General features: G+C 37.1%; 1 protein-coding gene across 3 annotated transcripts in view; it reads left to right on the top strand.

Annotated features, from left to right (window-relative positions):
- Positions 1-22,946, top strand: part of SEC23IP (SEC23 interacting protein) — a 46,678-nt gene that overhangs the window by 7,367 nt on the left and 16,365 nt on the right. For all 3 annotated transcript variants that reach the window (XM_082601676.1, XM_082601675.1, XM_082601677.1), the window contains exons 3-13: positions 2,020-2,242; positions 3,045-3,238; positions 7,623-7,712; positions 11,590-11,710; positions 12,700-12,789; positions 13,617-13,758; positions 14,980-15,188; positions 15,553-15,671; positions 16,070-16,222; positions 17,592-17,687; positions 22,062-22,256. In XM_082601676.1, the coding sequence (XP_082457802.1) occupies positions 2,020-2,242; positions 3,045-3,238; positions 7,623-7,712; positions 11,590-11,710; positions 12,700-12,789; positions 13,617-13,758; positions 14,980-15,188; positions 15,553-15,671; positions 16,070-16,222; positions 17,592-17,687; positions 22,062-22,256 (1,632 nt within the window). The remainder of the gene's footprint in view (positions 1-2,019; positions 2,243-3,044; positions 3,239-7,622; positions 7,713-11,589; positions 11,711-12,699; positions 12,790-13,616; positions 13,759-14,979; positions 15,189-15,552; positions 15,672-16,069; positions 16,223-17,591; positions 17,688-22,061; positions 22,257-22,946) is intronic.

The raw sequence follows: 22,946 nt of genomic DNA on the forward strand, positions 1-22,946 counted from the left end.
TTGTAAAGATTCCTAATTAAGAATTTTTAAAATGACAATTTTAAATATAAAAAAAGGTTGCAAAAATAAAAATAGGACAGAGAACACCCCAATACCTTAAGCCAGATTTACCTGTCATGAACATTTGTTCTGTCATTTGTGAACGTGCACACTGACATGTGTTGGAGTATCCTTTCTCCCCTCCCTCCCTTCCTTTCTCACTCTGTATATATGCAATTTTGGGGGGAAACATTTGAAGATCAGTTAAATACATTATGATTCTTTACTCCTAGATACTTCAGTGTGTATTTCCTGAGAATAAGGATATTCTTTTACATAACCACAGTACAGTTATTAACCTCAGTAAATTTGCATTGATAGAATATTCTAAAATGATTTTTTTTTTTTTGCGGTATGCGGGCCTCTCACTGTTGGGGCCTCTCCCGTTGCGGAGCACAGGCTCCGGACACGCAGGCTCAGCAGCCATGGCTCACGGGCCCAGCTGCTCCACGGCATGTGGGATCTTCCCCGACCGGGGCACGAACCCGCGTCCCCTGCATCGGCAGGTGGACTCTCAACCACTGCGCCACCAGGGAAGCCCTAAAATGATTTTTAATAAAAATTAAAAAAAAATAATTGTATTCTGATTTAAAAAGTATTTTCAGTGCAGAAAATTTGAAAAATGCCATATAGCCAAATGAATAAAAATTGCCACTAGAAAACCCTGTTTTTATTTTGTTTTATGTCTTTCTTATCCTTTTTTCTAGATAAAAGCATAGTGTTTGGGGTTTTTTTTTTCTTTTTTAATTAATTAATTAATTTTTGGCTGCATTGGGTCTTTTTTTTTTTTTTTTTTTCTTTTTGCGGTATGCGGGCCTCTCACTGTTGTGGCCTCCCCCGTTGCGGAGCACAGGCTCCGGATGCGCAGGCCCAGCGGCCATGGCTCACGGGCCCAGCCGCTCCACGGCATATGGGATCCTCCCAGACCGGGGCACGAACCCGTATCCCCTGCATCGGCAGGCGGACTCTCAACCACTTGCGCCACCAGGGAGGCCCTGCATTGGGTCTTTGTTGCTGTGCGTGAGCTTTCTCTAGTTGCGCCTGAGCAGGGGCTACTCTTCGTTGTGGTGCACGCGCTTCTCATTGCGGTGGCTTCTCTTGTTTCAGAGCACGGGCTCTAGGTGCGGAGGCTTCAGTAGTTGTGGCGCATGAGCTTAGTTGCTCCACGGCATGTGGGATCTTCCCGGACCAGGGCTCGAACCCGTATCCCCTGCACTGGCAGGGGGATGCCTAACCACTGCGCCCCCAGGGAAGTCCCAACACAAGCATTATGTATGTTTTTTGTGAACAAGCAAGCAAGCATTATGTATGTTTTTTGTGAACATATTTTAGGTGTTATTAAGATTTTTTCTAAAACGTTTTTAATGGTTCTAGAGAATTCCAGCATATGAGTAAAAGATGATTTATTTAATCAGGTTTCTATTAGACATTTAGGTTGTATCCACTGATTGTCTATTTTAAATAACTTTTTGATATTATGGGTACATTTTTACAATTATATCTTTAGGATATCTTAGAAATGGAATGTCTAGGTCAAGGAATATGCACATTTTATTTTTATTTTTATTTATTTATTTATTTTTGGCCATGGGGCTTGTGGGATCTTAGTTCCCTGATCAGGGATTGAACCTGGGCCACAGCAGCGAAAGCACCAAGTCCTAACCACTGGACCTACGGAGAATTCCCAAGGAATATGCATATTTTAAAGATTAAATAAATCACAAGAGACATACTGCTAGGTTGATTTCTGTAAAGGTATTAGTTTACTTTGCCATCAGTGTGAGAAAGTCCTGTTCACTTTGCAACTGATTTGGGGGTTTGTTAGATTTTTTAAAATTTTACTTGCTTTGGAGCCTGGTTATTAAATAGTTGTCTAGAGAAATATTTAGGATAATCATTACTATGTTAGTTTGTGTCTGAAACATATACAGAATTGTTCCTTTGGACAGACGTGATGGTCCTAACTTTTGTCCCCCCCAGATTCCTCCTTCAGTGCAGCCAGGGCTGTCCCCTCCAACCCAGCAGCAGGCACCTGCTAGACCTGCGGGTCCCTCTGTGCAAGCGTCATCTCTTTTTCTACTTCAAAACCAATATGAACCTGTCCAACCCCACTGGTTTTACTGCAAGGAGATAGAATACAGACAACTATGGATGCCTTTCAGTGTGTTTGACTCTTTGAATCTTGAAGAAATCTATAACTCAGGTAAGCACAGATCCTGCATCATTTGTATCTGATTTTAGGAAGAGAGGAATGAAGAGTATTTATCCATGGCCTACTTTTTATGAATGTCAAATTCTTTAATCCTTGTAGAGCCTGCCAGCCTCTGTACCTTAAGATGATAATATTAATATAAGTTCTGAGTTATTTGAGCAAGGTATTTGAAGAAATGTTTTAGTAATTTTCTTTTTTTGTTTAAATCCAAGAAATAGAGTCGTTCATATAACCCAGGTGTCAGTTTTCTTATTTCCCTTATTTGTTTGTAGCTATAGGGCATTTATAAAGCATTTTCTATGGAATTCGTGTTCCTGAAGATGCTGTGAAAAAAGTGTTCCATGGTCAGATGAGTTTTGGAAGTGCTGTAACTACATCCATCTCTTGAGATAGTGCACAAGAGTGTGTTAAGACTCTGAGAAGTCTTCAGTATAGAAATAAGTTTTCTTTGTTTATCCTGATGATATTTCATCTTGGGACTTAAAAATCACCTATTCTTTAGAAGTATGCTTCATGGAGCATTGCTGCTTTGATTAAAAAAAAAAACAAAAAAAACCTACCAATTATTTGACTTATTTCATGATCATGCTTTTATATTTTACCCTCGTTATTTCTTCTCCACTTAAAAGAATCATCATTTTGAGCAGCACAAATTAATCTTAAACCTCTGTTTTTTTAAAAAAATGAGCTTAGTTCTTTGTCTTTAAGGATAGATGAGTCACCATATTCATTATTTATTACTTTTAAATGTACCTTGTAACTGTCGAGTTAAAATGTGGTCTTTGTGCTCCAGTCCAGCCAGACCCTGAGAGTGTGGTTCTAGGCACGGATGGAGGGCGCTACGACGTTTACCTCTATGACCGGATGAGGAAAGCCGTGTACTGGGAAGAGGAGCCAGCTGAAGTGAGACGCTGTACTTGGTTTTACAAAGGGGACACAGACAGCAGATTTATTCCTTATACAGAGGAGTTCAGTGAAAAACTGGAGGTACGTGGGCTTTATTCCTTTATGCTTTTCTTTAAAACGCATAGACTGTATACGTTGGAGCCTCATGTAACACCACTCACAGTGGAACAGACTTTATTTACAAGACAGCCTATCTTGATCCTGTGCGCAAAGAAGATTGCCTTTTAATTGGTGTCATCTTTTATGAGGTGCTAATTGTGGCCTCATGTCTAAAGATAGAATGTTTTTCGGGGGAACATCGCAGATCTAATATAATAAGGTACTTATATCAAATCTTCAGAAGAGCTTAGGCTGCTGTGATACACTGCTGACAACACATGCCAAGCAGATGGATGCTTTTCAAATTAATATTCAGTAAAAGGCTTGAAATTCACCTCTGGTTTATGAAAACAAATAGAAGAATAGGAACAAATATTGTGAGACTTTTTAGCCATCTTAAAATTGGTGGTTAATGTTGTTTTACATAATTGTGTTAATTTCTTGTTATAATTCTGCTTAATAATTGAGTAATTAAATATTTCAAATAAGTTAAAATGAATTCATCTGCATACATGGGAAATGGAGTATGGAACATTTTAGTTGCTATTTTTTAATGTATTAACTAAAACTTATGTAACCAACACTAATGTTAAACATTAAAACAATACTAATATTGACATTAAAAGGGACCTCCAAAATGTTAATCTTCCCTAGATTCATATTTTGAAAGCTTCAAGCACGGACTGGGCTTTATGTTCTGTTTAGGAGCTGACAGTCAAGTTTAGCAACTGACTATTAATTACTAAATTTTTTTGTCCTTGAAGAACATAATAATATAATTAATAGAAATAAGAAAAAAAATTAAATCACAATCTTGTTATCCTTTTAAATAAAATGTTACATTTAAAAAATATTTTTTTAAACTGTTCTTTATTCATATACGTGTTTTTTTTTTTCATGTTTTTCTTATAGCTATAATAGTACAGATTTTTTGTGGAGTATTTTGCTTTTTCAAAAGAAAATTTGTAAATGTAATCCTTAGTCATAGTCATTATCAATTGTGCCTGCCCTAGAAATATTAATCTCTATATAATAGTGACTATGAAATACTGTTCTATAACCAAATCAGTACAAAAAGGTGAATATTGGCCTGAAGTTAAGACAGATGTTAGTTGGGGTTAAGTAAATTGGAAAAGAAGCTTGTTGAGAACAGAGGCTTCAAATGTTTTTCATTTCAACACATAGTAAGAATACATTTTAGATTGAGATTTCGTACACACATTTTATACACACACACACACACATATGAGTATGTGTGTTTGTTTATCAGAGGCAGTGGTGTTTGGTAAACTGGCTCTGCAGGGAAAAAAGCCCCTGATTTATAGTGTTTGCTGATTTCCATGGTGTAAATACTCCCACCATGGCCAATAGTAAGCTAGCAACATGATGTAACTAGACACAGAGTTGGGAAGCGGTATGTGTGATCAGCTCTTGTGAGCTGGTATGAGTGAGCTCTAACGCACCATTAGAATCAAAGGTTCATGGAACAACACTTACCTCACTAGGTGTCATTCAGTTAGATATTTTCTATGTCACTGAAAATACTAATTTTACGGTTTGTTACTGGTCATGACCCACAGTTTGAAAAACACTGATTTAGAGCCGAGTCAGAACCCAGGTAAGAAGGGCAAAGACTGAAAAGAAGGCATAAAATTAATTTTGTTCCTGGAAATACCAAATATCAGGAGGCACCAGTCTCCTAAAACAATTTTAATCATTTGAATAAGGAATAAAATATGTAAAGGAATGCTGATACCTTTGGCTTAATTTTAGACCTAAATAAATACACAAACAAACGTGTACTGTAATTTTTGGTACCCTTGACAAGACCCTACTGAAGGTATAAAATCCCAAGGTTGAATGTTTAGTCCTATTCTTTTGAAGCTAAAGTATATATTTTCAAGTCTAAGCAGTATTTGAAAGTGTATACTACATTTGATTATAAATGGGTGACACAGGCTTCAAGGATGGAATTCATGTATTGACCGTCTCAATAGCACATAGCTGTTCTTAACTTCAGGAGACCTTAGTTCCTGTTCAGCCTCTACCCAGGAAACGCAAGCCAGATCAGGGAAGAGGCAGAGGAGGTCAGGAAATGAAAAAGCCGGTGAGAAAATGAGAATCAAGTGATCCATATTGCTAGTGTTGTAGATGAGCCTATCCGATCAGAGCACTAAAACAAATCAATAGAAGAGTTGGAAACAAAAAACACCTTCATTTGATCATTACACCAACCTCTGCATAGAAAACCCGGAGAACCTCTAGAAATTCCGTTAGTACCAGTGTAAGAGTTCAGCAAGTCTGTGGATATAAAATCAGCATATAACAATTAATAACAGGGCTTCCCTGGTGGCGCAGTGGTTGAGAGTCCGCCTGCTGATGCAGGGGACACGGGTTCGTGCCCCGGTCCGGGAAGATCCCACATGCCGCGGAGCGGCTAGGCCCGTGAGCCATGGCGGCTGAGCCTGCGCGTCCGGAGCCTGTGCTCCGCAAGGGGAGAGACCACAACAGTGAGAGGCCCACGTACCGCAAAAAAAAAAAAAAAAAAAAAAAAATTAATAACATTCCTACACAATAGAAATAACCAATTAGAAACCATAATAATAAAAGAAGACTATAACACTAACAAAACTACAGGCTAAGTAGAAACATCGTCCCACAAAAGGTATATATGAACTTGATGGAGAATAAACTATGAAGCAGAATTGAAGGATGTAAAAGTTGACATCCAAGAAATAGACCAAAATGTTACATTCATGGATGCACAGTCTCAACATAATAAAGATGTCAGTTCTTCCCAAATTATTTTATAAATTGTATGTAATCCCAATCAAAGTCACATCAGGGTTTTTTAAGTAAAATTTGCAGACTGCTCCTAAATTTTATACGGAAGATCAAAGTACCAAGAATAATCAAGACCATTTTGAAGAATGATAAGTGGAAACATACTCTACCAGACAAAATTTATTATAAAGCTGTGGATTGAAAGGGAATACAAAGAAATGAAAATAATTCTTAAGGTGGTGAATCTTTAAACATTTTTGTTTGTGATCTTTTAAAAAAATATAAACAAATATATTAAAAAATTTTTTTAAAGTAGTGAGGAAGAGGGTCAGCTGGATAGAAGCTGATGGAGAGGAATTGTTACTGAATGACTGCCCAGGAGACAAAAAGAAACACTTCTATTTTGACATGATTGTCAAATAATCACTGTTACTCATTTAAAAAAATATTTATTTATTTGGTTGCACCGGCTCCTTAGTTGTGGCATGGGAACTCTTAGTTGTGGCATGCATGTGGGATCTAGTTCCCTGACCAGGGATTGAACCCGGGCCCCCCGCATTGGGAACGCAGAGTCTTCACCACTGCGCCACCAAGGAAGTCCCACTGTTACTCATTTAAAAAAAGACTTTGGATAGTGGGTGTACCAGAGGTTCCCCCTTACCTGGTCTTGAATCTCTCTCCAAGAGACCCCCAGACTTTTGTTTTATAGAGAGCAGAATAGTGTCTCTGGAGGGAGAGTAAGAAAGTGGTGGGACAGTCAAGTCTTTGGAGTCAGAAGGTCGTGGGTGGGAGTGAACCACAGTTCTGCTTTTGCTCCTTACCTTTGTGATCACTGTGTGGTCTTGTGCAACTGTGAACTAAAGATGCCTGCTAGCATTAGAATTGTGTCTGCCTCCCCCACCCACCAAAAAAAAAAAAAAAAAGATAGGTTGAGGTCTTAACTTCTAGTACTTCAGAATGTGACTTTATTTGGAAATAGGGTTGTTGCAGATATAATTAGTTAAGATGAGATCATACTGGAGTAGGGTGGGCCCCTAATTCAATAGGATTGGTGTCCTTATAAGAAGACAGTCATGTTAAGACAAACATAGAGGAAGAAGGCCATGTGAAAGTAGAGGATTGGAGTGATGCATCTGTAAGCCAAGGAATACTACAGATTGCTGACAGACCACCAGGAGCTAGGAAGAGGCGAGGAAGGAGTTCCCTATGAGCTTCAGAGGGAATGTGGCCCCGCTGACATGACACCTTGATTTCAGACTTCTAGCCTTTAGAACTGTGAGGCAATAAGTTTCTGTTTTTATAAGCCACTCAGTTTGTGGTTCTTTGTTATGGCAGCCCTAGGAAATTAATAGACTGTTTAAACCTTGGTTTTCACCTCTATGTAATGGGGATAATATTATTTAGGGCTGATTGAGAGCAATTAAGTGAGGTACTGTATGTAAAATGATAATAAGTATGGTAGGCAGTTAGTATAGGAGAGCTGCTATTACTATTATTTTTATTACTATCATAGTTATAATTTTCTTCCACACTTTTTCTTAATAGATTTGTCTTACTGGATTGTATGTTGTTTCCCTTGTAGGCTGAATATAAAAAAGCTGTAACCACGAATCAGTGGCACCGCAGATTAGAGTTTCCGAGTGGGGAGACAATTGTTATGCACAATCCAAAGGTAGTGATGTTGTTTAAGATATTAAAGTGTTTGGGTTTTTAAAAATAATTATTTTACTGAATGTTTGATAAATGTTCATTTTTATTCTGCAGTAGGGATATATTTATAACAAGTGCATTGCTTTTAAGTTTACTACAGTTCATATCGATGATAGAAACTAAAATGAAATTTAAATTTGTCTCCTGAAGTTTCTGTTTATGGTAACACATTAGCTGAAGCTTAGTATGCATCATTGAAGTTAAGCTTGATAAATTTTTGTACTTGATCCAGGCTCAGCAGACTTTTCTGTGAAGGGCCAGAGAGTAAATATTGAAGGCTTTGTAGGCCATGTAGTCTCTGAAAGCAGCCACAGGCAGTATGTAAGCCAATGGGCCTGGCTATTTTCCATAAAATGTTGTTTATAAAAACAAGTGGTGGGCCAGGTTTGACCTGCAGGCAATAGTTTGCCTACCTTGCCCTTGATGATGGTTTGTTTCAACCTTTAAAGTAAAAATAAGTTCTTCCTCTTTATTTGTATCATCTCTGGAAACCTTTCTTGTTTTTTTTAAAGATACTGGGTGTGGTGTTTAGAGTCTTCCATTTACCATTCTTAATCTCTCTAAGCTCCAGGTTCCTCACGTGCAATAAATAAGATTTACCTCCCAAGGTCATATTTTTGATGAAGTGAGGTAATTTATGCAAAAGCATCTAGCATAATGCTAGTAATATGGTAGTTTCTCAGAACATAGGCTATTTATTACAGAAAAGTGTAAAAGAAAAACAAAAACAAGCTATATTCTAACCACCTCTATAGTCCTTACTGATGTTAAAATAAGTAAAAATAAAAACATTCATATGCCATCAAAGTTTAAACAGTATAAAAGGGTATCATGAAAAACAAAAGCCTCTTACCTCTGCATTCCCCTAGTTTCGCCTGTTAATGGTAACCACACTTATCCTTTTGTTTTTAATTGTTTTTTTTAACTTTTGTTTTTTATGTAAGCACACAAAATTTTACATACCATCTTGCATGCATTCGTTTTTTTGGGGGGGGTGGAAGGTTAATGTTAAACTATTAATTTATTTCATTTTTTTAATTGAAGTATAGTTGATTTACAATATTATATTTGTTTCAGGTGTGCAGCAGCATTGTGATTCAGTAGTTTTACAAATTATACTCCATTAAAAGTTATTACAAAATAATGGCTATAATTCCCTGTGCTGTACAATATATCCTTGTTGCTAACCTATTTTATATGTAGTAGTTTGTGTCTCTTAATTCCGTACCCCTATCTTGCCCTACCCCTTTCCCTGTCCCTACTGGAACCACTACCTTTTTTTTTTTTTTTTTTTAATCTGTGAGTCTGTTTCTGTTTTGCTACCTATTGATACATTCGTTTTATTTTTTAGATTCCACAAATAAAGTGAAATACAGTATTTGCCTTTCTCTGACTTATTTCACTACACACTTTTTCTGGGTCCATCCAGGTTGCTGCAGATTGCAGAATTTCATTCTTTTTTATGGCTGAGTAATATTCCATCGTGTGTGTGTATGAATGTATGTATGTGTAGCACATCTTTATCCGTTTGTCTGTTGATGGACACTTGGGTTGCTTCCATATCTTGGCTGCTGTAAACTGTGGTGCTATGAACATTGGGGTTTATTCGCAGGTATTTTATTCTTTTTTTTTTTTTTTTTTGGCTGTGTTGCACAGCTTGTGGGATCTTAGTTCCCCAACCAGGGATCGAACCTGGGCCCCCAGCAGTGCAAGCCCAGAATCCTAACCACTGGACCACCAGGGAATTCCCCCTAGGTATTTTATTCTTCATGATGAGATTTTAAGCAGGATTGACTTTTTTTGCTTTCTCTTTCTGATAGTTCATTATTAGTGTATAGAAAAGCAACAGATTTCTGTATATTAATCTTGTACCCTGCAACTTTACTGAATTCATTTATCAGTTCTAACAGTTTTTTTGGTGGAGACTTTAAGGTTTTCTATATATAGTGTCATGTCATATGCAAATAGTGACAGTTTTACTTCTTTCCTTCCAGTTTAGATACCTTTTATTTCTTTTTCTCTGACTGCTGTGGCTAGGACTTCCAATACTATGTTAAATAGAGGTGGCAGGAGTGGGCATCCTTGTCTTGTTTCTGAATTTGGAGGAAATATGATCAGCTTTTCATCACTGAGTGTGCTGTTAGCTGTGGGTTTTTTCATAAATGGCCTTTACTATGTTGAGATATGTTCCCTCTGTACCAACTTTGATGAGAGTTTTTTTTTTTTTTTTTTACCATGGATAGATGTTGAATTTTGTCAAATGCTTTTCTGAATCTGTTGAGATAATCTTGATTTTTAATCCTTCCTTTTGTTAATGTGTGTATCACATTAATTGATTTGCAAATGTTGAACCATCCTTGCATCTTTGGAATAAATCCCACTTGATCATGGTGTATGATCCTTTTTATATATTGTTGGATTCGGCTTGCTAATATTTTGTTGGCAGTTTTTGCATATATATTCATTAAAGATATTGGCCTGTAATTTTCTTTTTTTGTAGTGTGTTTGGTTTTGGTATCAGGGTAATGATGGCCTCATAGAATGAATTTGGAAGTGTTCCCTCCTCTTCAATTTTTGGAATAGTTTGAGAAGGATAGGTATCAGCTTCTCAGCTCTTCTTTATATGTTTGATAGAATTCCCATGTGAAGCTGTCTGGTCCTGGATTTTAGTTTGCTGGGAGTTCTTTTTATTAGAAATTCAATTTCACTACTAGTGATTGGTCTGTTCAAATTGTCTGTTTCTTCTTGATTCAGTCTTGGCAGGTTGTACGGTTCTAGAAATTTGTTTCTTCTAATATGTCCAATTTGTTGGCATATAACTGTTCATAGTATTCTCTTATGATTTTTTTTTGTATCTCTGTGGTATCAGTTGCTATTTCTCCTCTTTCATTTCTTATTTTGTTTATTTGGGTCCTCTCTTTTCTCCTTGGTAAGCCTGGCCAAAGATTTATCAATATTGTTAATTTTTATCAAAAAGCCAGCTCTTGGTTTCATTGATCTTTCCTGTTTTTTTGTTTTTTTTTTTTTGGTCTCAATTTTATTTATTTGCTCTCTGATCTTTATTAATTCCTTCCTTGTGCTGACTTTGGGCTTTGTTTGCTCTTCTTTTTCTGATTCCTTTAAATGGTAGGTTAGGTTGTTTATTTGAGATTTTTCTATATAACACTGGACTAAATTTAATACAGTTGATTTAACAGAATAGTATATGTCTTCCTGAAAAGTGGTAGGTAAATCCGTTTTGGACATTGAATTTGCACATTGTTATTTAGAGGATTTTGCCTTATATGTATTTATAAAACAAGGATTGCTCTACTTCTTTTATTTCTTATGTGTAAACCTGAATGTTTGTGTTTGTTTGTGTTTTTTTGCGGTACGCGGGCCTCTCACTGTTGTGGCCTCTCCCGTTGTGGAGCACAGGCTCCGGACGCGCAGGCTCAGCGGCCATGGCTCACGGGCCCAGCCGCTCCGCAGCATGTGGAATCTTCCCGGACCGGGGCACGAACCCGTGTCCCCTGCATCGGCAGGCAGATTCTCAACCACTGCGCCACCAGGGAAGCCCTGTTTGTTATATTTTTAAATCAAGGCGTACTACCTCTGATTTAGTTGTATTATTTTCCAACATAAGCATTGGAAATAATGGTATTGATTTACTTAGTTTTAATGGTTACTGAACAGTAGCAGTACTGTTACAAAATTGATTTTGGAGGAACAGTACAAGTATCTGATTTATAAACTATACTATGAAGTAGTTTATTATGTATTGAGATAAATTATTTAGCTAATAGTGGGAATGAATTTGGTAGTGAGCTCTGTCATAATCCTTCTCTTGTATCTTGAAGGTTATTGTTCAGTTCCAGCCCTCATCAGTACCAGATGAATGGGGGACCACACAAGATGGACAGACAAGGCCCAGGGTTGTAAAGCGTGGAGTTGATGATAACCTTGATGAAATTCCTGATGGTTCGTACAGTTTGTTTAGGACTAAGGTCATTTTTAGACTTCTCTATTTTAGAAAGATGAAAAAAGGAAACAGTTATTAGGATTACCTGCCATAACATGCAGAAATCAGCCAGGTTGGCACAGATCTTTCCTTTTTATTACTTTTATATCTGTTTGTTCTTTAATTTAGAATTCTGGTGAAGGTGCACAAACCATGTAATATAGATTCTAAAATATATATTGTGAAGAAGCACTTTGCTTGTTGAAACTAGGCTTTTGGCAATATTTTTGGGCTTGTTTTGTCATGCCTCAACTAGTTTGTATTACTTTAGTGCAGGAGTGGTGAATTTTTTCTGCAAAGGGCAAAGTAGTAAATAGTTTAGGCTTTGCAAGCCATGCAGACTCTGCTGTATCTCTGCTCAACTCTGCCGTTGTAGTGTGGAAGCATTTGTATGCAAACAAATGGGCCTAGCTGTGTTGCAATAAAACTTTATTTATAAAAACAGGCAGTGAGCAGGATTTGGAAATAAATGTACTCATATTATGAATCTGTATGAAATAACCAGAGTAAAATAGTAGATTTAACTTGGAAATGTTCATGTATAGTATGTATGAATCTAACAAAGAGAAGGATTTTGGGAAAAGATTTTGAAGTTTTATTGAATTTGAATCTCCATGTGGGGCTTAGTGCCCTGGGGAGTTCTGAAGAAATTACAAGGTTATGGAGCCTCTACAGGTACAAAACTGATGATCGTCATTGGCTCATAGCTTCTGGGATCAGAAATGGCCTGCTTCCTCCACTCCTTGGTCTAGTTCACTGTTATTTGCCAAGGTGGACTTTGAACTGTGTTCATCTGATTTTAGCAAGTTTATGATGACAAAAGGGGGATTGAATATTGCTATTCAATTAAGAAAACCTAAACAGTCCCCAGCTTGTGTGTGTGTATGTATGTATGTATGTATGTATGTATATACGCATGGATGAATGTCTTTCTTTCTTTCTTTTGCAGGGGAAATGCCTCCGGTTGACCATTTGGTGTTCATAGTGCATGGCATTGGACCTGTGTGTGACTTGCGCTTTAGAAGCATTATTGAATGTGGTAAGCGTTAATCACTTTATTTCATGAAATGATTGGAGAACTACTAGAACTTTTAAACCTTCATTTTTAAGATGGTTTCCAGCTGTATACTCTTGGCTGAGGGACTGTGAGAGGAGATTTAAATGATCATTGGGCAATACTACTTTGTACTTGATTTGCTCTTATGACATTTATAACTCATAAAATCCTAGATTGTGAAGAATTAGAAGGGATCTTGGAAATAATTTAGCCTTTTTGACAGCCTCTGCCTGAGCACTTCCACCCACTAGGAACACCTGTGCGTTGAACTGATTTATGCTGAATTAGTTGTGAGAAGTTGTTTAAAGGAACTGTGACTCTGCCTGGTTTAGTAATAGTTCGTATTTATTGAATACTTGGTATGTACCAAGTATCTTGCATGAGTTGTATCATTTAACCCTCACAATAACCCTTTGGGGTATAGGTGCTGTTACTGTTAATCTTTACTATTAGGTGAGGAACTGAGGCCCAGAGGATGAGTTAACCTCTCCTGTGTCACAGTCTGTAGGTTCTGGAGCAGGTAATTTGATTCCAGAGTCTACCCACAGTGTATCTCTGCCTCCCAGTAGTGGTAGTTGAGCTAATGTTTTTCAGTCATTTATTTATTCCTGTAAAATAATGAAACATGAACAAGAACTTCCGAAAGGTTGGGTTTTTTTCTTTTTTGGACTAATTTTGTCAATTTTTTTTTTCTTGAAAAGTTTGTATTATAAAAAATACTGGCATAAATGAGGTAATTGCTAACTACTTAATCAAGCTAGTAAAATTTAATCAAGCTAATTTGTCTTCCCTGATTTTTTTTTTTTAAGTGGATGATTTTAGGGTGGTTTCTCTCAAATTGCTGCAGACACATTTCAAGAAATCTTTAGATGATCGGAAAGTAAGCAGAGTGGAATTCCTTCCGGTTCATTGGCATAGTTCCTTGGGTGGGGATGCCACAGGTGTTGACAGGTTTGTGGATTTTGATAGCTTGGTTTTCAGATTAGTCAAACTTCAATTCAAATTTTAAACTATAATATAAAGTAGTTTATTATGACTTCAACAAATACACTTAAAGGCTTTATATACTTGCTCTGACATATGATTAAACACTTAAGTTTATGTGCTACTTTGTGTGTGCACATGCACGTATATATGTACATATGTATGTGTGTATTCCTATTGTAAATATTTAAGAGAATCTAAGAAACTTAAGCTGGTTTTAAAATACTAATCTATAGTGGTTCACACATGGGGCTGTCCTGTACACTATAGGATGTTTAGCAGCATCCTTGGCTTCTACCCTCTAGATAAGAATGGCGTGACCTTACCCTTAATTTAACAACCAAAAATGTATCTAGTCATTGCCAGATGTCCCCTGGGGATAAAATCGCCCCTGGTTGAGAACCACTGATGTAGATTATTGTTTCTCAGTGGAGACTCTTCTGGCAGGACAATTCTGTGTCATGTAAGACTGTTGTATGTATTGTAGGCCATTTAATATCCTTAGTCTAAATGCCAGCAGCACTTACCAGGCACTGTGACAACTAAAAATGCCTCCACTCAGTTTGGAATGCTTCCAGTTGGGAAGCACAGATTTAGAAAATATTTATGCCGGGGACACAGGGCTAATGACATACTTGGATTTTAGTGAACGTCATGATGTTTCAGGGCACATGCTTTAATAAAACTAACCCTACAAACATTCTATTCTCTCCATGTGAGGCCCTGTTATGGGGGTGTTTTTCTCTGTCTGTGGGTATTCCTGAAGTATGGCCATTCTCAAATCAGGATTTTCATTCCATTAAGCTCCTTTTTTACTTCTTGCTACATTCTCTATTGTCCTGGCCACCCACAATTTTTGTCAGGTATCCTGATTTCCAGTAAACTGGAAGAAAAATGGAAGAGTAGGCGTTCCTCTTTAAAAATGAATTAAAAATCTTCGCTTTGGCCTTACTTTATATGATAACTTCAGAGAATCCCCAAGTTCATAGTATAGTTATAGGCACAAATGAGAACTTTTTTGCTTTATCTTGATTTGTTTACAGTAACTGTCTATAAAATCAACTCATAATTAGTCTGTGGGATCTTTTTTTACTTAGTGTATTTTCAGGATTCAAAATTGAAACTTTTAAAAACCGATAAATTTAAGGTGCTTACTGACTAAACATACTTCTTTTTCTTTCTAAACAGGAATATTAAGAAAATCACTTTACCAAGTATTGGTCGGTTTCGTCACTTTACTAATGAAACCTTGCTAGACATTTTATTTTACAATAGCCCCATCTACTGTCAGAGGATTGTGGAGAAAGTGGGGTTGGAGATAAACCGTCTGTATGCACTCTTCATGAGTCGGAATCCAGACTTCAAAGGAGGGGTCTCTGTTGCTGGTCACAGTTTAGGTAAAACTTCCAAATATCCACATTTTAAATACAATTTTTGTTGAGTCATCACTGCTTTCAATGTGGGTGACATTGTTAGTTCAAGATTTAGAATTATAGATTTTAAGTTTTATAAAGGGTAGAAATAAATGCTTTGAGTTTACATTCTGCCTTATTTGCCTTTCATGTTACCTAGGAATGCTTTATATTTTAATTTATTCTACTACTTGGTAAAACAAGAATATTAATTATCAGATCTTGATTAACATCTAACTTTATGTGACTTCTGCTTGGGACTTTGAACAAAAAAAAGGAGGAGAATATATTTAGTGTTATAAAAGCACCTAGTACATTATAAAGCAAAATCCTTCTTTTTTTTTTTAAGGTTCTTTGATATTGTTTGACATCCTGTCTAATCAAAAAGATTTGAATTTATCAAAGTCTCCTGAGCCTTTAGCTGTTGCTAATGGAGTTGTGAAGCAGCCACATTTTCAGGAAAAGCAGGTATGGCCCAATTGACCTCTAGATTAAGAGTTGGAGCTGAAGAGTTTTCCACAATCTGAACTGATTCTATGTAACAAAATACCCTGAGCTTTAGGAGTGCAATGGAATCATAGAGCTCATTATTTGAGTTTCTCACTCGTCTTCCTTATGTATTATAAATTTAAATGTGAGAGACAGTTTATGGTTTCTTTAAAAAATGTGAAGTAAAGTAAATTATTGTAGGAAATGGGAGCATGCGTGATTTACTAAGTTTATATACTTTTTCAGAATATTCAAACTTTGGATAGCAAACTGCCAAAAATTATGATTTGTGTATCGGACAGAATTAAGATTTTTCCATAGATCAGAAGACATTTTATGGGAACTTTGTAATGTTCTCCCAACTTTTTTTTTAAAAGATACCTGAAGAGCCAAAGCTGACGTTGGATGAGTCTTGTGACCTTGATGTTGAAAATGAAGAAGTCTTGACTTTGCAAGAAACTCTGGAAGCACTTAGCCTCTCTGAATACATTAGCACTTTTGAAAAGGAAAAGATTGATATGGAATCTCTGGTACTGATGATAGTTTGATTCATTTTTGTCTAAAATTGTTTTTCCTGTGTATGAGATTGAAAATTAATAAGATTTAAACACTTTTACATCACAATGCATTCAGATAAGGCAGAGGCTTAAACGTTTAAAAAAAATTGAAAAAAAACAGGAGAACTTTTTTTAATAATCTGGGAAGGCTTTTCTAAGTATGACATAAAACCCAGAAGCCATAAAGGAAAAAAAATTGCATAGCAGGGGATGGCATAAACAACATCTAAAGGCCAAAAATAGGTTAAGAAGACTGTTTGCAAGACACATTATAAACAAAGGGCTTATTTTCTTATTATTCAAAGTTTCTATAAGTTAGTTACACAAAGACCATCAACACAATAGGAAAATAGGCAAAGAATATGAACAGATGATTTTCAGAAAAGAAAATAGCAAATGACTTCTTATCATATGAAAACTCTTAAGAGAAATATAAATTAAAAGTGCAGTGAGGGACTTCCCTGGTGGTGCAGTGGTTAAGAATCAGCCTGCCAATGCAGGGGACACGGGTTTGAGCCCTAGTCTGGGAGGATCCTGCATGCTGTGTAGTGGCTGGGCCCATGCACCGCAACTGCTGAGCCTGCTCTCTGGAGCCCGCGAGCCACAACTGCTGGGCCCGGGTGCCGCGGCTACTGAGGCCCTCGTGCCTAGAGCCCGTGCTCCGCAGCGAGAGGAGCCACCGCAATGAAAAGCCCGCACACCACAACGAAGAGCAGCCCCCACTCGCCGCAACTAGAGAAAGCCCGCGCGCAGAAACAAAGACCCAATGCAGCCAAAAATAAATAAATAAATAATTAAAACAAAAAAGTGCAGTGAGGTTTTTTTAACCTATTAGTTTGGCAAGAATATTAAGGGTTTGATATTAACATATTATGTGGTTAGGATGAGGGGAAATAGGTACTGATGATAGTTTGATTCATTTTTATCTAAAATTGTTTTTCCTGTGTATGAGGAAAGAATTCTGTACAACACGCATGTATTTTCTGTTAAAAATTAAAAGAATGGGGCTTCCCTGGTGGCGCAGTGGTTGAGAGTCCGCCTGCTGATGCAGGGGACACGGGTTCGTGCCCCGGTCCGGGAAGATCCCACATGCCGCGGAGCGGCTGGGCTCATGAGCCATGGTCTCTGAGCCTGCGCATCTGGAGCCTGTGCTCCGCGATGGGAGAGGCCACAACAGTGAGAGGCCCATGTACCGCAAAAAAAAAAAAAAAAGAAATTAAACAAATTGGATATTTGGTTGCCTTAGATGATACGGTTTCTTTTCATAATTTCCTTTTTTTAAATTTCAGTTCATGTATCATTAGATTGACTAATTAATGTGCTTGTTTGTTTTCTTTTAAAGCTTATGTGTACAGTGGATGACCTGAAGGAAATGGGGATACCCCTTGGACCCAGGAAGAAGATAGCTAACTTCGTAAAACATAAAGCAGTCAAACTGGTAAAGTTCATCTCTGTACCTAAAAGAAAAAACTCATCTGTGACTAGCTTGTTTATATTTTGGAAGTTTTTGTTAATACCATCATGGTTAGGTCAGCTACTGTGCTCCCTGCCCAAGGGCACAGTAATGGAGTTGATGGAAGGCCTGACTTGGGAGTCAGCCAGAACTGGATTCAAATTCCAATTAAATGCCAATTCCTGGTTTTCCTGGGGCTGAGCAAATTCCGGGATGAAGGACTTTTAGCATTAGAATTGGTATTTGGGAATTTCCCAGTGCAACAACTGGGTAAGTCCTGGACAAAAAGATGACTTGGTCACCCTGATTCCCAGTTCAACCACTTATTAATCACATATTCATGAGCAATTTGCTTAACTTTTCTGGTCCATGGTTTCCTTCATTTATAAAACGGGAGTGATAATGCCTTCCTTATGGGATTGCAGTGAGGATGAAGTAATGCATGTGTACCTTATCATCCAATAAATGTTAGCGCATTTTCTGTCTTCCCAGTCCTTCTCACCGTCTAGAGATAAGAAGGAACACGGATACATTTCATTAATTAATAACCAAAAAGCAAAAGTCAACAATCCAAATCAGAGCAATAATAGCGGCAACTAGAAAACATTTCAAAAGAATAAAACTATTGGGAATAACTCGTTTAATTTTCATTAAGTTAACTTTACAGAGATTTTCTGTATACTTAGAAAGATTAGGTAGCACTTAGGGTGGCTGTTTTATTTTTATTGTATTAACATGGTCTTCGTTGATCCTTCCATCTTTTGAACTTCGGTGGTTCTTTAATTTGTGTTACTTCTTTGGAACTTAACATATGCCACTTCTTTATATGTAATATGACTGTAAAGTCATAGGACTGATTTGTTATGATTAGCTTAAGCAGTTGAGTTGTTCTGCATTTTATGAGTATATCTTTTGGATCAGGCATGTGCTGAGTTCTTGGGATTTGGAGATGAACTGAGGGTATGCTGTCTAGTTAGGGGGAGAGATTTGACCACAGATGATGCATCAGTGCTGCTTGGCCTGTCAGAGCCAGGTGAGGCCTGCCCGGGAGAGAAGGGGCTGGGGTTGGTGAGAGAAGACTTCTCCAAGGTGTTGGTACTTGAGCTTGAAGGAAGGGTAGGGCCAGGGGAAATGGGCTTCCGGGAGTGGGCAAGTGTCTTTCTGCAGCGGAAACAGCAGTTGAGCTGAGAATAAGGTAGAGCACAGGGTCCCGAGGGCCCGAATGGCAGATGTGGCAGATTTCAGTTATGAGGGAGTGGTCCTCAAACACGTTTTTATGGCTGTGAAAGTCATGGTGCTTTTAACCTAACATCATGAAATGCTTACTTACTTACTAATTTTTATCACAAATTATGATTTAGCACCAAATCATCTGTTTAGTCTAAAGTTTAATTTTTACTTCAGAAATGTTAAAATTTAAAACTATGTGCTGTAAGCCACATTATAAAATTTCAACCATGAGCAAATGTGCTTATAATGATTTTTTAGACATATTGATTCCTTCCTGGTTTTTCCATTAATATTTGCTGTCTTTTGCTGTTGGCTAGGGCCTACTGGCTGATAACGGAGTACTAAAGGAAAAAACAATTGGAGCAAATCTTAAAGTTGAGACAATTCTATTATCAACTTGAATTTTATGTTAATTTTGTGTGTGTGTGTGTGAACTGGGCCACATTTTTAGCAGCAGTGTAAGCCACTGGTTCAGTTCTAAGGGGACATGGTGTGAGAACCACTGCTGTAGGTCAGTGGAGCAATGAGGGCAGTTCCATGACTGGGCTGGTGTTTTAGGGAGTTCACTTGGTTACAGTGCGGGGATCGAGTTGGAAGGGGATGAAGCTAGAGGCTGTTAGGAATCTCCGGGCCTAGTCACTGAAATTATGCAGTGACTGATTGAGAGATGATAGGGTTGTAATAGGAAATGGAAAAGAAAGGTGCAACTCAAAACACATTTTAGACACAGAATAGTGTTTTTGATGGTTGATTGAAGGCAACAATGAAGATTGAGTTGAGAAGCAACATCTCTGGTGAGCACAGTGGTCACACCAAAACCAGGACACAAGCGTGCTAGTGTTCCTTTCCACCAGGCTGTGTTCTCCAAGTGTGAACATGTTCATCTCCATGCGCACATCAGTGAAGCACAGGCCTGTAAAAACACAAAAAGAACAAATGAGAAGCTATGTTTCCAGGTCCTACATCTGTCCCTGATTTTATTTTGTAAATAAAAGGAAAAAAAGTGGAAAAGTATTCTATAGTTCTTGAAAAATCTCTAGAAGGAGCCTGGTTTGGCTCCTGTAGTAGCTTGGATATATAAGTAATGGCATTTTAAGAATGTTTTGAAAGGAGTAAAACTATAAAGTCATCTTATTTTTTAAACTCAAAAATAATTGCCTCTGGATGAACCATGAAACTTTCTCAGCCGTGTTGCCATTGATTGCTCTGTTATTCCTAGTTAACAAGGTGCTGCCCGATCAATAATAAGATAAAATGGTGCGTCCTATTGATTTAGTGTAACCGAAATAATGGAACCAAAGTTAGTTAGCCTGTTATTTTAATAAAGAGGTCAAATATTTGTGACCTGAGCTTTTCTTTCCCCTTTGAAAACCATCTTATTCATTTTCCTTTGAAAAGGAATAATTTTTAGTGCTGGGAATATTGATACTCGAGTATGTGTATTTTGGCTCACTTTGTTTTAAAGTTATTGCATGTGTCTAGGAGGGGAAACAGAACAGCAGTTTGCAGTAGGACAGTTTAGGATCTGTTTAGACAGCTCTCTTAGCAATTTAGATTGTTAAGTTCTGTGAGTATAATGGGAGGTACTTCCAAGTGAGAAAGCAAATTTAAACTGAAGAACCTTGAACATGTTCTTCATTTTGGGTTTTAGGTTTAATCTTGTGGTTCCTCCAAAGGGCCGAGATAACGAAGCCTTCCAAGACTTTAACGGTGGAATCGGTTCCCAGCTGGCTGGTGGAGAGTTTTCTTTATTCTGTATTGCCTTTGAATTAACCAGTTGGACTTGTTTCCAGGTTTCCTGGTGTTTGGAATTTATTAATAGACAAGACCAGTTTGGCCAGCTGTTTTGTTTAGGCACTGTCAGTAGCTGTTCTTTTTTTTAAAAATTAATTATTTAATTTTTGGCTGCGCCATGAGGCTTGAGGGATCTTAGTTCCCCAACGAGGGATTGAACTCAGGACCACGGCAGTGAAAGCGCCAAGCCCTAACCACTGGACCACCAGGGAATTTCCTGTCAATAGCTATTTAAACAGAGACTTAACACAGTCATTCACAGCTTGGGGAATGAGGGCCAGTGAAACCCGTGAATCCACCATGATGGTTGTTCACATTCCCCTGACATTGTTGCTGCTGTATCAGGGTGTGATCATAAACCCACCCGAGCAGATTTTATCTCATTACTACAGAGGTACGCCTGTTCTGTAGATGCTCCCAAAGATTTTCTTTACTTATTTATGAAATGCATAGATCTTGAGTATTCACTACAGTAAGTTTTGACAATTTTTGCACCTCTGTAATCACCAGCTAAAACAAGAACTAGAACATTTCTGTCACTCAGATAGTTCTCTCATGCTTCTTTCTGGTCCACTCCCCCTCCCATACAACTACTATTCTGAATTTGATCACTATAGGATAGTTTTGCCTGTTCTAGAAGTTTATATAAATGGAACCAACACTGTACACTCCTTTGTATCTAGCTGCTTTTATTCAAAATAGTGTTTTTGAAATTCATATAATTGTTGTTTTATTTGCAGTTTACTCCTTTTTACTTCTAAGTAGTTATTCCATTGTATGAATGTACCACAATGTGTTTATCTGTTCTTCCCAGAATGCTTTTGAGGAAAATTTGTCAGTGGCTCCGTGTAGACCTAATGGTGTAAAGATGTTGAATGAATAAATTTCTCTTAAGTTACACGTCTTTATAGGAAGTATATATTTTACAGTTATATAAAGTACTTCTAAATTATTTGGCTAAAGTTGAGATCACAAAGGAAGAAATTGGCATTTTTAAAAACTTTAGTAAAATTTTAAATTACATAGAAAAGTGGAGAGCAAAGAATATACTAATAGCAAATATTTAGATTTAACTGTAGCTGTTTTGCCACATTTTGCTTTTGTTCTTAATTTTCTTTTTCTTAAGAATTTTAAAGTAGATTATAGGCATCATGGTATTTTTTTCCTTAAATATTTAGTATGTATGTCTAAAAGGACATTTCCCTCATAATCACAATACCATTATTATGCCTAAGAAATTGCTAATCATTCCTTAATATTGATATAGATATTTCATAGTGATAGCTGATAACTTTTTTCCCCTCAGTTCTATTATGAAAATTTGGTATTTCACAGGAACAGAAGAAAGCATCAGAAAAGAAGGCAGTGATGGCTGCTTCGACAAAAGGACAAGAGGAAAGTGCTCAGAAAGCTAAAGAAATGGCTTCTCCTCCCTCAGAATCTAATGAGTCCAAGAGGAAACTCCCACTCGGAGTTTGCGTTTCTTCTGTGCACATTGATTATGAGTCTTTTGAAGTTGGCACTGGACAGGTAAGTTAACATATTGACTTGGGCCATGCATTTTATGTTGGAATCACATATCTGTATTTTTTGGGTTAGCTTTAGATTCTTTAAATATTTATTCAACAGTCTTTTTTGGTGGGGGGGAGAAAACTGAATTTCTCTTAATAAAAATTGTATGCTTCTTTCATAATGTTCGAAATGAGGGACTGAATGTGTACTGAACATATCACCTAGCTTTTGAAATTGTCCTTATTCAATATTTTTCACCCCTCATAATTTTATAACATTAGTGTCTTAGCCACTAGCAATGGAAGTGGTGATAGTTAGAAAATTATTTTCAGGATATAATTAAACTTCTGTGAGAGATGCTTGCTGCATTCCTTCAACTTATGTTTTTTATTACTCATAATTCTTCCCTGGGGGAAATATTCCTGTAAAAACCTACCAAGTAGTTGATAATGCTGCATTTAATGATATATTGTTTCTCAATGGCTAAAAGTATTAAAATCTTTTTAGACTATTACTTTCAGTATATTTATAGTTGTTTTTATGGTTCCGTTCTCTTAAGTGAGTTCATGACTGATTTAAAGAAGGCAGGAAATGTTATTGGATGTTTGCTATAGCCTGTTCAAGCTTTTAAGCCTAACTCATTCATAAAATTTGCATTTTATTTATTTATCTATCTATCTATTTATTTATTTATTTAGGCTGCGTTGG

This window comes from Mesoplodon mirus (assembly GCF_964341445.2).
Source record: "Mesoplodon mirus genome assembly, chromosome: 2".
Classification (NCBI taxonomy): Eukaryota; Metazoa; Chordata; class Mammalia; order Artiodactyla; family Ziphiidae; genus Mesoplodon; species Mesoplodon mirus.